The sequence below is a fragment of the Talpa europaea genome (genome assembly GCF_964194135.1).
Source record: "Talpa europaea genome assembly, chromosome: 16".
In the NCBI taxonomy this organism is placed as follows: domain Eukaryota; kingdom Metazoa; phylum Chordata; class Mammalia; order Eulipotyphla; family Talpidae; genus Talpa; species Talpa europaea.
Genome location: NC_140084.1, coordinates 38,382,588 through 38,398,341, shown reverse-complemented (window position 1 = coordinate 38,398,341; position 15,754 = coordinate 38,382,588). Strand labels below are relative to the sequence as shown.

The 15,754-nt window shown below is 58.8% G+C and overlaps 1 protein-coding gene across 1 annotated transcript in view; it reads left to right on the top strand.

Annotated features, from left to right (window-relative positions):
- The window catches only part of PEPD (peptidase D), a gene marked incomplete at both ends in the record, with an annotated part of 93,027 nt that overhangs the window by 69,064 nt on the left and 8,209 nt on the right, over positions 1 to 15,754 (top strand). The window contains 3 exons of the mRNA XM_084256873.1: positions 2,361 to 2,429; positions 3,327 to 3,404; positions 12,284 to 12,432. Coding sequence (XP_084112999.1) covers positions 2,361 to 2,429; positions 3,327 to 3,404; positions 12,284 to 12,432 — 296 coding nt within the window. The remainder of the gene's footprint in view (positions 1 to 2,360; positions 2,430 to 3,326; positions 3,405 to 12,283; positions 12,433 to 15,754) is intronic.

Sequence of the window (15,754 nt, the reverse complement as noted above, 5' to 3'; positions counted from 1 at the left end):
CCGGGCTTGTCTGGTTGTTTGTGACCCTTTTCTGTGGGTCCCCACTGGAAGATGCTTTAGACTTGTGTCAGGCTTTGGGGCCTTGTTCTGGGCCGATCCCATTTGGATGGAGTTTTACCCACGAGGGGACGGGTAACTTTGGGTGCTTCATTTAGAAACTAGACTCTTTGCCTTACCTATATTGTTTCCTAGTTTTATTAAAGATCCTTCCCATTAAAGTCTCATATGTTTTGTGTTGATGCGGCGGATGGCAGAACCCATTTAGAATAGGCAGGTTTGCGGGGTTTGGACTGCCCCTCTCCCTGTCCTATAACAGATTGGAGCACCTATTCTTCACCCATATCCTCTTTCCACAGGCTCCCGAGTCATGGCACCTGGGCACTTTTGGGTCTGCAGCCAGGCTGAGGTCCCAGAGAGAGGGACCCGGAAGCCCGCTATATCCACTTGTTATGGCCACTAAGGCCCCAGGTTCTCCCCATGCAGTGTCAGAAAGACTAATTTAAAGCACAATTAGATGCTGAAGTCCAATCAGAAGAACCTCAGACCCTTGTCAGCTGGGGTGGATGTCCCTCGTGGTCTTGTTGTCTCTTCCTTGTGGGCCTGTGGAATCCTCCATGGCAAAGAATCTGCAGCTGGAAGCTGGGCCAGCCGTTCCTTCGTTTGGCACTTCTGAAGTGTGCCTTTTTCTCTGAGTTACCTTTTTCTTAAGCAGGAGCCAGGGCATGTGTGTCCTGAGCGGGGTGCATGGTAGAGAGACACCTGCTAATGTGAGTGGCTATAGTACAGGGGCCCAAACCCTCCTGTTGTCTCAGGCCACTGTAGAATGTTCTTATCATTAATCTGCGCGTACAGCTGGCACAGATCACCTGGAAAAGGCTGTGTGGAACCTGCAGCTCACCTCTGCCCAGGTGGCTGCATCTCCCAAAGCTAAGGAGCAGCGAGGCTCCTGGAAGGCAAGGGCTCTTGTACTGGACGTGGGGCCCCTGGTGTCTGAGGGGAGCAGAGACTGCGCCCAGCCAGTGTAGGGGGCCTGCTGCGTGGAGGGAGTGCAGGGCTGTGGCTAGTCCCGCCTTCCCGTGGGCTCTGGGACTGAGCATAAGTGGCTGCAGCTGCCTGAACATCCCCACCGTGAACTGGAGCACATGGCTCCCGTCGCCTCCCTGACAGTCCTGGGAACCCTTTGTTGAGGCAATATTTCACTCGCAGAGGCCCAATTATCCTGTGCGGTTTGTAAGGCAAGTCTGAAAGCCGACGGAACACAGCAGCACCGTTCCTGCATAACAACGACTTAATACCCAATCATAACAATTATACATAATTTGTGTTTACAGTGCCTGGAAAATTAGACTCCTCCACACAGACATTCTCTGAAACAGACCTAGAACACGAGAGGCAGGGTTGCCGCTGAGCGAACCCGAAGGCGGTCTTGTTCTGAGGAAGGGGCGGCCGCACAGCCTGGGGGGGCGGGGGGATTCCACCTACACCTGCTTCTCCCTCTGGGCCATCCACAGGGCTGGGTCCAAGCTCTTGCCTGGCCTCTGGGAAGGGGTGAGGGCAACGCCCCTCCCTAACTGGGCTCTGCAGAGGCTGGGCCCTTGGAACACAGAGCCCCATGCCAACTGGAATGCACCAGCCCAGGTCCTGAGGCATGTGGTGGGTGGGGCGGGGTCCAACCTGGGCTCTCAAGGGTTCGGCACTGCTGATGTGGTGTTGATGTGGCTGGCAAGAGCTTGGGGAACAGGGGGAATTGATTTGCTGCTTGTCCTAAGAGTGGAGAAGCGGGGCCTGCCTCTAGTTCTCTCTCCACCTCCCTGGAGACAACCCTGCCCTCTCCAGCTGCACAAGGGCCTGTCTCTCACCCTCAACCCCGACCGGTGCCAATAGCTTCCACTCTCCTTGCCTTCACCTTTCTCTGAGGTCAGATCCGGAGCCCTGGGCGAGTCCTGTGAGGGGCCAGCGGAGTTCTCGTGTCCCCCCAGTGGTATATCCAATCACCCCAAGGGCTAGGGTGCAGCTATTGGACACAGGAGTCCAGGGAGACAGCCCCTGCAGCCCTGTCTCCTGCGGCCCGTGCCAGCCCATCTCCCCGAAGCACCAGGGTTGTCCCCGGTGGGACTGGGAGGCTGGGCCTCGCCTTGTCACTGGGGGTGGCAAACTCTTTGGCCTTACTCCTCTCCACACTGACCTTGGTGGGCCTGTGGCCTGTGACTGACCTTGAGCTCCAGGCCTCAAAGAACCATGATGGAGAGCTCAGGCCTTTGTGGGGCCATAGCTGAGCAAGGCCTGGGCAGAGGAGTGACCCCAGGGCGGGGTGTGCAGCCCCCCTGGTGACCCCACCTGACACTGTCCTTCCCCTGCAGCCTCTTCGAGCACTACTGCTACTCCCGGGGCGGCATGCGCCACAGCTCCTACACCTGCATCTGCGGCAGGTAAGCCAGCGTCCCAGGTCATGTGGGTTGGTCAGGGGCAGAGGGTGAGGGAATGTGAGGGATTGTCCAAGTCTCCCCTCCCAGACACACCTGCTCACACCCACATCCACACCCACCCCAATGCCTGCGTGTTTGGAAGTCGTTAACCCTTTTGAGGCTCCACAAGCGAAGGCCGCCTCTGCCTTCTCGCGGCCCCGTGGGTCAAAGGTCCGGCCCCTGCAGCCAAGTCTGAGGCAGCCGCTGTGCTGGTGTGCACGGCCTGGTCCATGAATAATACATATGAACATCTCAGTCCTTGGAAATGTTCTTCTCTGGTAGATAGAGAGAAAAATCATTATTTCTACTTTTATGATTCCTCAGACTCCCGAATGGGGGCCATAAATATTACACCCAGGTGAGGGTTTTTTTTTTCCTTTGGACAGACTTGAAAGTCCTTTTTTTCTTAAAGGTACCACTCATTAAGGAGTCTCTGTGGAGTTGGGGTGCAGGGAGCCACTGGCTTCCTATCACAGTCCTGCAGGGCTGCAGGGACAGCCCGACATAGCCAACCCTTCCCAGTAACCCTCCCTCTCCCTCTGACACCAGCAAAAGACAGAACCCCCCCCCCCAGGCCCACAGACCCCTCCCCATTCCTGTTCTTGACCCACACTAAGTGGGACCCATTCCCAGCCCAAAGGACACCTGCCTCAGAGGCTAGGGAAGCCCTGAGGGCAGTACTTCCAGGGGTGCACTGTCCCTGGCCAGGGCCCCACCCTCACCTCTGCCGTGGGTCTGGTTCAGCCACTTCTGGGCCTCTTGAGGAAGGTGGGCCATGCTATCCATGGGGTAGGGGGTAGGGCGCTAGCCCCCCGGACCTGCTAGGGAGGATGGACCTTGACCTCCCCCTGTACTCTGCAGTGGTGAGAACTCAGCTGTCCTGCACTACGGACACGCCGGGGCCCCCAACGACCGGACCATCCAGGATGGAGACATGTGGTAAGTGAGACGGGCCCTGAGCCTCCTCTGCCCTGACTGCATTTGAAGAGTGGACCTAGGTGGGATTCAACCTCAAGCCTGAGGCTCTGGTCCTATCCTGAGGCACTGACCAGAGTGAGGCCCTGGGCCTGCTCTGGGCCCAGACTGCTCAGTTGAGGCCACTGCCTGTTTGGTGCCTCCTCTCATTGCTTCTAGCCGAGCAGAGGAGCCAGAGGACCCTATGAGGTGGGGTTGGCCCCTGGGGGCCTGGACAGTGGACTCTCTGAGGAGGTCTGAATCACCCCCACCACACTCATACTTTTGTCTTGGGCACCTTCGTCTGGACCGGGCAAGATTCCCAGGGAGCCTACGCCCTCTGAAGCCTGCCAGCCTCTGTCTCGGGACCCCTTGGCATCAGGCCATCAGTTCAGGAGATCAGGGGTGCTCCTTGACCCCACACTGTCTGCAGGGCGGTCCTGAGGCCCATTGCATGTGCTTGCAGCTGCTCACACAGCCATGACCCAGCAGACACAGGGCAGCTTCAAGGCCAACAGCCTGCAGCAGACTCTGTTGGTGGAATTGTGGGTCCTGCTCACAGGCTTCACTGGGCCCTGGGAGGGGTTTGTGGGGCCTCACTGACCTGAAGCAGCCTGCCCTTCATCTCATGGCACTCACTTTCCCTCCCGTCCTCTCTACCATCCAGATGTCCTGCAGGGGCAGGTCAGACAGCTGCAGGCAGGGCCACTGCAGGGCTCCCAGCCCACAGGCCACGCATCCGGGCCCTCAGGCATCTCGCTGTGGTCATCCACCCACAGATGCTGGGGGCACACACAGACCCTCCCTCCTCTTCCGTGCCTTTTCCCCTGTTGCTGAGGCACCCCACAAGGCTCCCCAAAGCCTGCTTATAGGCAGTGTTGAGGTTCTTCTCAGGTCACTTGTGCACCTTGCTAGGCCATCCCTGAGCTGGTGATACCTGCACACTGGCCAGGACACCTCACACAGGTGTCACCCAGCCCTGAGGCAGGGAGTGGGAGCTCCTGCACCCCGGGTCCTCAGCCCTCGTCCATCAAGGGGCCTGTGTGGAGATGCCGTGTTCTGGGCTGTCACTGCCAAGTATTTTCAGAAACCCACCCAGCCCCAGGATCCCTGTGCTACTGGGCGCTCTGGGAACACTGGGACTGGCCGCAGACTCTGCACTCACCCAGGGCCAGTAGCCAGGCAGGGTATTCTGGCTCGGGCCACTGTTGGCAGGAGCCCAACAATGGCTGAGTTCCCTCTGAGCCTCAGTTTACTTTTCTGACCCATGGAGAGAGCACACATGCCTGTCAGGACTACCTGGGGTAGCAGAAGGGCCGTATCGGGAACACAGGTGCTGACCGAGATGCCCTCTTCCCGGGGCCTAGACTGGAGAAGGGATGGGGCACACAGAGGGGGACATCCCCAGTGGCCACAAGGCAGACCACGAGTACTGCCTCTCCCAGAGTGTCTGATGTCCCTCCTGGAGGGACTGAGGGCATGCGGTGATCTTGACAACAGGGTGGATATCTCAGCCCCTCCACCAGGTGCAGCAAGGTCACTGAGGCATAGTAGGGGCTGCCTCAGACTTAGCACAGCCGGAGCGGCCAGTCCCTGGTGGTTCCAAGGAGCGACCACCTGGCATCTTCTGGGTTTCTTACCCCAGAGCTCTCTGGGTTTCTCACCCTAATGCTCTTTCTGTGGTCCATTCTGGCTGAGCGGGAGGACAGGATGTGGGAAGCCAGTGCCTGGGCAGAAGCCCAGCCCCACCCATGGTCCCAGCTGTCCCAGGGGAATCTGGGCTGCATGGCCTTGAGTGTTTCTCTGTGAATTTACACCCCAGAGGAAGTGGATGTTGTTCTTCCCTCTTGATCTGCCCCAAAGAGGGACCTCACCCCACAATAGACCAGTCCCAGCTGTGAGCTGGGGTGGCCCCTGAGCGGGGGGCGGGCCTGACTGACGAGGACCCAGCACACATCAGGCCTCTGGGTGGACACTGTGGCCAGCTCACCACCGAGTGGCTCCTGGCACCGCGTGGCACACATGTCTGCTGTGGCAGCGTTAGTGACACGAGCAATCCAAGGAAGCCCACGGACGTTAATGCCAAGCCCAAATTGGTGATTTTATTTTCTAGTGCTAACTTTGAAATGTAGCCAGTAGAATAATTATGAGTTTATTATAGTCAATTTATTATGCAGCATTTAGAACAACATGTTTTGTTGATTACTGCTACTGCCAGATTGCTGGCAGCGTTTATAATCCATTGTTTTATTGAAATTGATCTGCTGAGCGTCTACTGCGTTCGGTAAATAATAAATCACTCTGTTAGCCCAACATAAAAGCCAAGATAATTCATTGTAGGTATGAAACCAAAATAGGAGCTTAGTGCGGACTTTTTCCAGAAGGAGAGGGTTCCAGAGATGATTCTGGGTGCCTGTGGGGGGCACTCTGGGGTCTCAGTCCCTTGATGTTGGGTGAAAATGCCTCAGAGATATTTTAGCATTTAGTAATGGTGCTGTTTGGGGCCGGAGCTGGTCCAGGGCTGTCAGATGACAGGGGGTGGGGAGGAAGTGGGTGAAGGTTGCTCCAGGGCACCAGCCCTTTCTTTCCCTAAACCCCCAGTCCAGACATGGCCCCCACCGCAGACCAGGAGTTGGAAAGAGGCCTGGCTGCATGGAATGAGCATGAATTTCCTACCCCGCCTCCCCCGACTCAGCCTCAGTTTCTCTGTCAGCCTCCTGTTCAGGGAGGAGCCAGTGATGACTAGTGCAAGCACCAGGCACGGAGGCTGGCATGGGGTGGCCCTGAGCAGTAGGGGCTGCACCAGGGCCAGCAGGGGGGCTCCCAGCCCCTGCCCCCCACTCAGCTAGTTCACACCCGAGGAGGCCTCTGGTGGGGCTTCTTGGACTTTGCTGTTGGCTCAGAGCCTTTTGCCACCGTGTCCCGTGGGGCCCACCATGAACCCCATACCCAAGTTACTTTCCCTGGAAACGCTTAGTTGCTTTTTGTTTTTGTTTTTGAGAGAAATGGTCAGGTATTCTAAAACAGGGGCTCTTTACTTGCTCACACGAAGCGCAGAGGCTGAGATCATTTGAGGCCCTCCCAGGTGGAGCCCCAGAAAACTCCTCCCCTCCAAATCAGTCTGACTGGTTGGTGTGATGTGCTGGGGCTCCTCATCAGCCGCATCCTCTGGGCCCCAACACTCCACCCTTCCTCCCAGAGCCAGCCTGGGCTTTGGAAATCAAGGTGGGTGAAGGAACAAAAGACCACCAGGGGGCGCCACAGTCTGTTCTGGATTCCACAGGGAGAAGCTCACTGGGAGTCTCAGGCTGGACTCCTGGCCTTTCAACTCTGCCTGCCTCCCCTGGACATCAACATGCCTGTGCCAGGGGGGATGGGGCCCCAAGGGTGCCTCCAGTGGGCTCTGACTTGAAAACAGCCGGGACACCCCTTCACATCCACTACCCCCATCCCACCATCTGATCAGGTAGAAAGGAAGTTGTTCCTGGGACAGGGTGGGCTGTGGCCCCTCTCAGAACTTTCTAGAGCACTTATCCAAGGATGCCCAGGCCTGGGTTGCCCTGCAGCAGGCAGGATGTGGCTGTGAGAGGCGAGCAGGACCTCCCAGCACTGGCCAGGAGAGGGCAGCGTTGACTCAGGACCTGGGAGCCCAGCCTCAAGCCTGGAGGAGGTCCTCTGTGCTGCCCTGGGGCCCTGGTGGGGGCTGGCCAACCCCAGTTGGGGGGAAGAGGACTGTTCCAGCCCCACACTCAGCATCCAGTAAGTGTCTTCTCCCCTTTCCTTCCCTGCAAAGAGCTAGGGCTCCCATAATGGTCAGCCTGAGCCCCCACCCCTTGACCTGTTGGCAAGGTGGGGACACAACTCAAGTTCACCAAACCCCAACCTTTTGCCCAAAGAAAGAGGGCTCCTGGTCTCCCCCCCACCCCCGGAAAGTCCTGAAAACTGAGCTGTTGCTGGTGGGTAGAGGGTGCCTGCTCCTGCTCCCACTCCTGCTCCCACTGTCCCTGTGATGTCTGGGGCCCAGGGGTGTCAGGTCCTTGTGCACACACCTGTCCTTCTGCCCGCAGATGAGGAGACCATGGCCCGACAGGCTCACTCCACACCTGCCTCCCTTCTCCAGCCCCCAGCACCTTTACCAGTCGCTCCTTCCTGCCCTTCTCGCTAGCTGGATTCCTGTTAATTCCACAGGTTGGTTGTAGACTAGGTGTTCATTGAACCTGTTTGAGAAGTACCTCTTCTTGCCCCCATATCACAGACATCAGCTGTGCAGGCTGTGGCCCCCACCCCTACCCTGCCCTGGCTCACCAGGACCCCAGCAGTCCTCTTGATATCTCCTGGCCCTACAGCTGTGTGTGATGTCTTCCTGGTGTCTGCCCATGTCTCTGCTGACAGCCTTGGGGCGCTTTCCCCACTAGCAGAGGGCCTGAAGTGAGAAGGCCTCCAACCCCACTTTTCCTGGTGCCTTGCTAGGCTTTAGATTATGAGTGTCACCCCCCAGGCCCAGCCAAGAATACCCAGCCCCCCAAGCCCTCACTGTTTCCTCAGCGGGACCCTTCACTGACACCTATTGTGAGGCCTCAAGGGTCTTAAAGACATGCCCAGAGCTCTTTGGAGGGCACTGGGCCCAGTCAGCCATCTGTCCAGACTAGTGGCCTTGGCCTTCAGTGTTCTGTCTGGTTAGAAGCACCCTTTACATCCCGCCCAGAACCATGCATGCAGATACACCCAGATTATAACCCTGACCACATGTTTTCTGTTGGTTCTGTTTAGTGGGTTTGTGCTTCTCACCCGCACCCCACTCGGCCAGTGCCTGTGACTTTACAAGCCACAGTTTGAAAGCCCCGGCCCAGACGACCTGGGTGCTCCCGTCCATCATGGAACACTGCTCACCACAAAAGTGAAATGAGGCTTGTGTGCAGGCGGGACACCGACTTACTCCCCCGTCCCCATGGTGCGCTGCCTGCTGCCCGGCCTGCGCCCTGTGGGGCAGTGCCCGGGTGGTCAGCACAGCAGTGCTGGGTCCCACCCACCAGTCGCACCCTCCCTGGGGACATGGCCCCACCAGTGCTTTGCTGCTCCTCATGTCATCCCTAGAGTGGTAACCAGAGTTCTTCCAAGACCCACGCAAGAGGCCCTGCACGCTACCTGCTCCTGTCCCCATGGGCACCGCCAGTTGTTTGGGTGACTGTCCTGTCTGCCCAGGCCCCTCGGGAGCAGCTGTCCCATGGCTGGGCTGGGGAACAGGCAAGCCAGGAAGGGTCCACTTGGTGGGTCAGCTCTCAAGGCACCAAGCAATGCCTTTGCGCCGCTCGTAACTCGTGGGGCTGGGCACGTCCTGGAGAGGCCCGGCAGGGAGCAGGCGGCCAGCTATGTGACTTGTCTGAAGGGGCTGCCCACAGTGGCCCACAAACAGGAAAGTGACTGGACGCCTTCCCTTCTGTCTTACGCTGAGGTCTGAAGGGAAGCAAGTTTCCTGCTGCTCAGGAATCCCCGTGCCTGGCCAGGGAGGCTGACAGGGTGGTTCTGCTGTGGTGACCAGGCCTGTGTGGTTGTGTTCCAGCGGCCTGGGGTGAGAGTTGCCGAGAGCTGGACCACATGCTCGGAGACTAACATGAGCCACAAGCTGGGTGCAGAGAGGACCTTGTGTAAACACTGCGCTGTTTCCCCAAACCGTTTGCAAGCCTCCTCTCCTGGGCTAGAACCTCATGTAGGCCTTCGGTTATGGACTGGCTGGTCCCTGCCATGGGGCCACGAGAGCCGAAGGGGGCCTGGAGAGGGTCTGGGTGGGCCAGCCATGGCAGGTAGCCCAGGCCTGGAGCTGCCCGGGAGGAGCCAGTGGAGGACAGATCCTCTCGGCCCGGCCAGAAATAGAACCAGATGAGCACATGTGGGGGACGCCAGCATGTTGCCGGGAGATGTGTAATGTCTTCCCAGATGTCTTAGATCATCATACACATTCACTCGGCCAAAGATGGTCGGTCCCTGGTGGGTGTCCCCAGGCAGCGGGGGAGGAGGGAGCCAGAGTGTGACTGAATTTCTCCCTTGTTGGGTTGCGTTCGGAGGACAGATGAAGTGGACACGGAGGAATTGGAGGGAGATGGTTTATAAAATCCAGGGCTTTCGTCCCTGGATTCCAGAATGACTTGAATCTCAATAATTTATGCTTGTAGGAACTCGAGGGGGTTTAAAAAAAAATGCAGAAAAAGATAGGGAACTGAGAACAACGAAAATAGACTCTAGCCCCGTGCCCGAGCGCGCTGGGCAGGATGGAGCTGGCCGGCTGGGTGTACACTTCCTTCTCCAGAAAGTGGATGATTTTTAAAAAAAATACAGCTGAAGTTTTCTAGAAGCTGAATGCTATAACGCCAGGCTGCAAGCTCCCGCCACCTTGCGCTCTTGCCCTTCTCTTGAGAGTTTGGAGAACTTGGTCAACAGCCCCATGTGCCCCGGGGAAGCCATGCCCACCCCCTTCCCCGCTCGAGATGTCTCCAGCGGTTATGTGCTCTTGCGGGCTTCCTGGTGTCTCAAATAGTGCAATTTCTGTTTTCCTTTGAGATCAGCACAGTCCCATAGAACTTTGCCTGGGGTGCTGCTGAAGGTCGCCCTCTGATGTGGCGGCCCCCAGAAATCTGTGTCCCCCATGCTCCCGGCCCTGTCCCGTCTGCTCAGGCCATTCCTGGATGTTCTGAATCAACAAACCACAAACCATGTTCCTTTGTTGCCTCTGAGGAGCCCAAATGAGAACACTCTGCTCCCGGGTGAAACTGGGCCAGGGCCCCACGTGCTTCCGCTCCATGTCTGCCTGCATGCTGACCCCTGAGACACCGACCCCCACTTGGGGCTCTGCTGGGCCCCTGTCAGAGCCTGTTTCCCTGCAGTTTAGGGCGAGATGTGCCCCACCCTCCTGGCCAGCGCTGGGGGAGTGTGCCCTGGCCAGGAGTGACCCTGCAAGCAGCTGGTGGCCCAAGCAGCCTGTGTATCGGGAGCAGAGGCCCGAGCATGTCTGCTCAGCGCCCTCTCTGTCTCCTTGGCCTCGTCCCCCACACCAGGCAGAGTCCCCCCGTCACTCATTGGCCTACCCCAGGCAGAGTCCCCCAGAGGACAGGATGGGGCGGGGCCATCTGTGACCCCTGCTCCTCTGATCCGGGCCTTGTGGGTGTGGGAGCCAGGCCACAGTCTGTAAAAGCAACTGTCTTGTCTACTTTGACCCAACCCAATGTTCCCCACCATGCTGGTGGGGGCTCTCCCCACTCCCTAAGGATCACCTGAGGTGTTATCTGGTGCTTTTTGCACTGTTGACACTGTTTATGGTGTTTTGCAATCAGAAAAAGACAGGAGATTACAAAGCGCCGGCTGGGGACTTTGGATTGCAGGTTTTCCCTTTAAAAAGTCTGTTTCAGTCGCCAGTGTTGCCCGTCAGGTTCCTTGCTCTACACGTAGGGCCGGGGGGGCCCCCCTCTCTGCCTGCGGGATAAGGGCTCCCAAAGGCGGGCAGCTTCTGGAACATTCCTGAGTGGCTATGTTACCATCAGAATTTGGGTGAGAGGCCCTTGTGGAGTGCGGCTCTGCCCAGCTCATATTTGCTGGGGTTGGCGAGGCTGCACGCTGCCCCCTATGGGACACTGAGGACAAGCCAGGCGCCAAGGGGCCTGGGCTCCAGCCACCCCAGGGGGCAGCCTCTGCCACTGCTCCACCTGGTGCCCTGGTCCCAAAGGCACAGCCAGAAGCCAGGCCTGGCACTGGGTCCACGTCCCTCAGCCGGCTCTGTTACCATCAACGTCGTGACTCCACTCTGATGCTGACAAGGAGCTGGGAGCTAGTGGGTCCCCTGCAGAGGTGCTCCAGGGGGACAGCGTGGGGGGGGGGGTCATCTGTGCCCCCAGTGCCTTTCATCTGTACCCCCTTGGCATGGGTGATCGACCCAGTGGGAACCAGGTCTGGACCCAGCATCACATTCCACCGTGCAGCAGATTCAGACCTGCCCTTTGCCGTGAGGGACTGAGGCCCAGGCCCCCGGGCTCTGTGCAAACAGGCTCACCCCCTCCCAGCCCCGCTGTCTCAGGCCCTATCATGGGGTGTCCAGAGGGCAGACTCAGCTGGGCCCATCCTCCTGACTCAGCGGGCCCGCCCTGTCTGTCCTGCTGGCTCACGGCCTCCAGTTCTGGTCTCTTCTGTCTGGCACTGTCCACTCCCCCCAACTGTGCCTGCTGGGCCCCGTGCTGCCACCGGGGGATGCTGGGGTGTTGTCTGGCTGGCCCAGGAAAGCCCTGCTGGACATAAGGACTGTCCTCTGCCCGTCCTCTCTGCCCTTCCCTCTGGCCCTATCTTAGCACATCTATCCCTCCACAGTAGTGAAAGGGACACGTTCCTCTGGCCAGAGGGATTCCAGAGCACAGTCTGTGAGAGGCAGGTGATGTGGCTCTGCCCACCTTCTGTCAGGCAGGTGTGCCCCTCCCAAGGGCTTTGTCCAGCTGCCATGGGCTGCAGCCATGCCCGATGCTGGGTACAGGGCAGGCCCGGGAGGGTCTGTCAAGTGCTCATATGGAGGCAGGGGGCCTGGGACATCTCTCCCCCTCCCTGGTTGTCCATGTGAGTTCCTGAAGCCATTCAGAGGTCTGGCTGGCTGGGTCGGTGAAGGCCATGCAGGCAGGGGGCTCAGAGTCAGGGTCAGCCTCACGCTCCCCACTTTCCCTGCTGTGAGGTCAGAGGTCTCTGCACAGTTCCTTTGCTGCTTGTGCATCATGAGAAGAGGCACCAAACTCCTGCTGTACTGGGCACATGGCCACAAAGCTTGGGCATCAGCGGAAGAGAAGTGTGGGTTGCCCCCAAAGACCTGCCTGCTCCATGCCCTCCTCTTTCTGCAGCCTGTTTGACATGGGTGGAGAGTATTACTGCTTCTCCTCAGACATCACGTGCTCCTTTCCTGCCAACGGCAAGTTCACCGCTGACCAGAAGGCCATCTACGAGGCAGTGCTGCGGAGCTGCCGCGCCGTAATGAGTGCCATGAAGCCAGGTGAGGGGGCCTCGGGAAGGGCAGCAGGGGGTGCAGGGTGGCCTCTGCCTCGCAAATCTACTCCCCTCGTGGGCTCAGCCAATAAGACTCCTGATGGTATCCACTCCCCAGGGCCACTCCTCGGAAAGGTCACCCCTGACCTCCGAGCAGGGACACAGCTGGGAGTTGGGGAGCTCAGCCCAGGTCACCCCATATACCATTTGGCCTCTACCTGCACGTCCTCTTGCCCTGTTCCACAAGTCTCCTCTGTGGGGGCTTGGCCAGCTGTGGACACACATCTGGTTGGGCATGGGAACAGCCTCTTGTTCAGAGCTGTGTCTCCCCAATGTTCCAGGTATGGTGAGTGGAGGCCGTGGGGCCCTTGGGTATCCAGCCAGGACAACCTTAAAGGCTGAACTCAATTCATACTGAATTTAGGGGGAGCATGGTGGTGAGATTGGTATCGCTTCATTTAAAAAAAGAAAGGAAGATCCTGTGCCCGAGAATTAGAAAGCCCTGGGACATGGTCTCTTGCAGACCCAAAACCCAATGGTTCTGCAGCCCCCCTGGTCCCACCACCAGTCGTTGGGACACGTTGCAGCAGTGATCACCCAGCGACGTGCTGTTTGGGAGGGTCCTCAGCTACTGTCATTTTCAGAGGCAGCCAGTCAGGGCCCCCCATGGTCCCTGTCTAGCCCTGGAGAGCCCCCACCAACCAACGAGGCTTGGAGGTGCTCTGGCAATGCCAGGCCCAACCTCCCCCCTCACTTGTCCAGTGGGAACATAGTTCAGTAATCACATGAGGGAACACAGATGTGCCCTGAAAGGAAGATCAGGAAGGAAAACTGACGGGGTGACATGGTGACTGGACGTCCCAGGGTAAGAAGCAGCAGCCTCTCATGCTGATAGTCTGGAAGCCAGAACCTCCTCGTGTACGAACATGGGCAACTGCCAGGACTGGCCAGTGGAGATAGAAAAAGGGCAGGTCAGGGTGGCCAGGGCTCCTGTTATTGTAAAAGGGGGCCTGCGAGGATGTGGATTCACTTGTGCTTATAAATTCATGGAGGAGACAGACGGACTGACAGAAGGGAGGGGGCATAGGGAAGGTGCTCACGACCAGCCTTTCAAGGTCTTCTGACTTTGAAGCTGAAAGACATTCATCTATTACCTGTAAAACGTGGCCCTCAGGAAGCCATCTCCCCGGGAACGTCTCCTCCCCATACGCCTTACCTTCCTGTAACACCAGAAAGAGAAGATTTGCTCTGAAGAATGTTGGGCATTCAAATGATAAGTGTTTCCCACGCAGTGATCAGCTATGGCAGTGGTGGGGGGTGGGGGCAGGGATGTGGTGGGCACCAGGAGGGCTCTCTGCCCACCCGCACTTAGCTCTCTGGGCCCCCGCAGCCTCACCATGTGGGTGGAGCAACCATGTAGGTGAAGCAGTGTCACCTTTCCTTTGGTGGCATCCTATCCTTACCCACCCAAGGGCTGCTTGTGGATTCAGAGGTCCTGGAGGGGCCTGGCAAGCTCCCACACTTGCTTATCCTCACCCAGTATTGAGAAGTCAAGGTCTGGCACCCCCACTCACCCAGGAAAGCCTGCTGGGTACTGGGCAGGATCTGGGTGGCACCACAGCTGGTGTCCTGGCCAGCTCAATTGGCCAATCCAGCAACCCCAGTTCTGCCCCAGAAAGTAGCCAGGTCCCCAAGCAAGTCTCTAGGGCCCATTGTCACACTGAGAAAGACCTGATGCTGTTCTCTGTCACCTGGTGCCCACCTGGTCAGCCTGGTCCCACAGGGCGCCTGTCAGCCCACTCTAGGGGCTGACACAAGGCCTCAGGCCCGTCCTGGGGTAACCATGGAGCAGCCAGGTTGGGCGCAGCTAAGCTGGTCTCTGCATCCATGAGATCATCCTCCCCCAGCACACAGCAGGGCACAGATCAGGCCTGCACTAGGGCCTCAGGGTTCCCCAGTGGGGGGATGAGCCCCCACCAGGCTCCCCAGCCCCCAACACACATACTGCAAGATTGTGACAGCCTGACTCCATCCGTGCAGGAGCTCAGATGGGGGCAGGTCGCCTCCCATAGCAGCGAGGAGGCCGTGGCCAGGTCAGCCCCCTGCCCCGTCCTAGCGGAAATGCCCCTGGTTTGTGGGTTCGGCTCCTGGGCCAAGACAAACACCCACTGAGACTACATGGCTGCTTCCTGCGACCTTCCAGGCAAGAGTAAATAAAGACGGGGTCACAGCAGATGGCTAGAGGAGAGCAGTGCATATACATAAGGTGGGTTACGGCCCCCGCTGAGGAAGGCAGGCCTTGGCCCCCAGGCCTGGGGTCAGAGAAGGAAGGTCCCTCAGTGACCTAGCAGGAAACGGGGGCTGGGCTTTCTCAGAGAGGCCACCTAAGGTGGCAGCGGCAGGCCAGGCAGCACCTGGGGGAGTGCCAGCCTGCAGGAGGGCCTGTACTGGCTGTGTGGGGCTGCTGGCTGTATGCAGCCAAAGTTCTCCATGGCGGGTGACCCACCCGTGCAGAGCAGCCTGTGTCCATGGGTCCCTTGCCCTCTTGATGGCAAGAGGTGCTGCGGGAAGGGGCCTGGTGGGCCTGGTGGGGCGGCCCAATGCTGGGAGTCTGAGGCGGCCATAGCTGCGGGCGGCCTGCGGCAGCACAAGGTCCCACGGACCTCCCACAGCCATCCTGGGGCACCGAGGTCAGCTGTAAGCACACAGCCTTGTCTCCCACTTCCCAGCACCCAACACATCTCACCTGCCCATCCTGGCCTCCCCCCACATCTAGGGCAGTGGGCCCCCACGTTCCTGAGCTCCTGCCCCACAGGGACCCCCACATTGGTGGTACAGGCAACATACCCTGCTCCTTGTATCTCCGCACAGCCCATGAGGCAGTGTGTGCTGCTCCTCTCCCCCTCCCCCCCAGTCCGTGGTGTCAGCGGGAGTCCTGGCCATGTGGGGGCGGTGGCAATACTAAGTCAGGGGAGGCTGTAGGTGGTGGGAAATGCCACCGCCCCATAGTGGTCCTGACGGCAGAAGAGGACACTCAGAGCCGCTGGGGCCTGGGAAGAATGTGCGGGTGCCACGCGTCTGCTCTGGAGTGTGGTCGCGGTGCCTTTGCTGGCTTTGCTTCCCCCTGACTCCCCTCAGACCTCTCCTTAGAGATGGCACAGAACACAGGGCCTGGCAGGCAGAGGTGCGGGAGCTGCTCATCGCTCAGCCACAGGCATCCTCTGGCTGGAGCCAGGATGGGGAGGCTGTCTTGGATGAGGGCCCTAGGTTACTCCTCTGGCCTGAAAGACCCTCCAGCAGGCTGTAGGACCAGGAGTGCCTCCTTCACT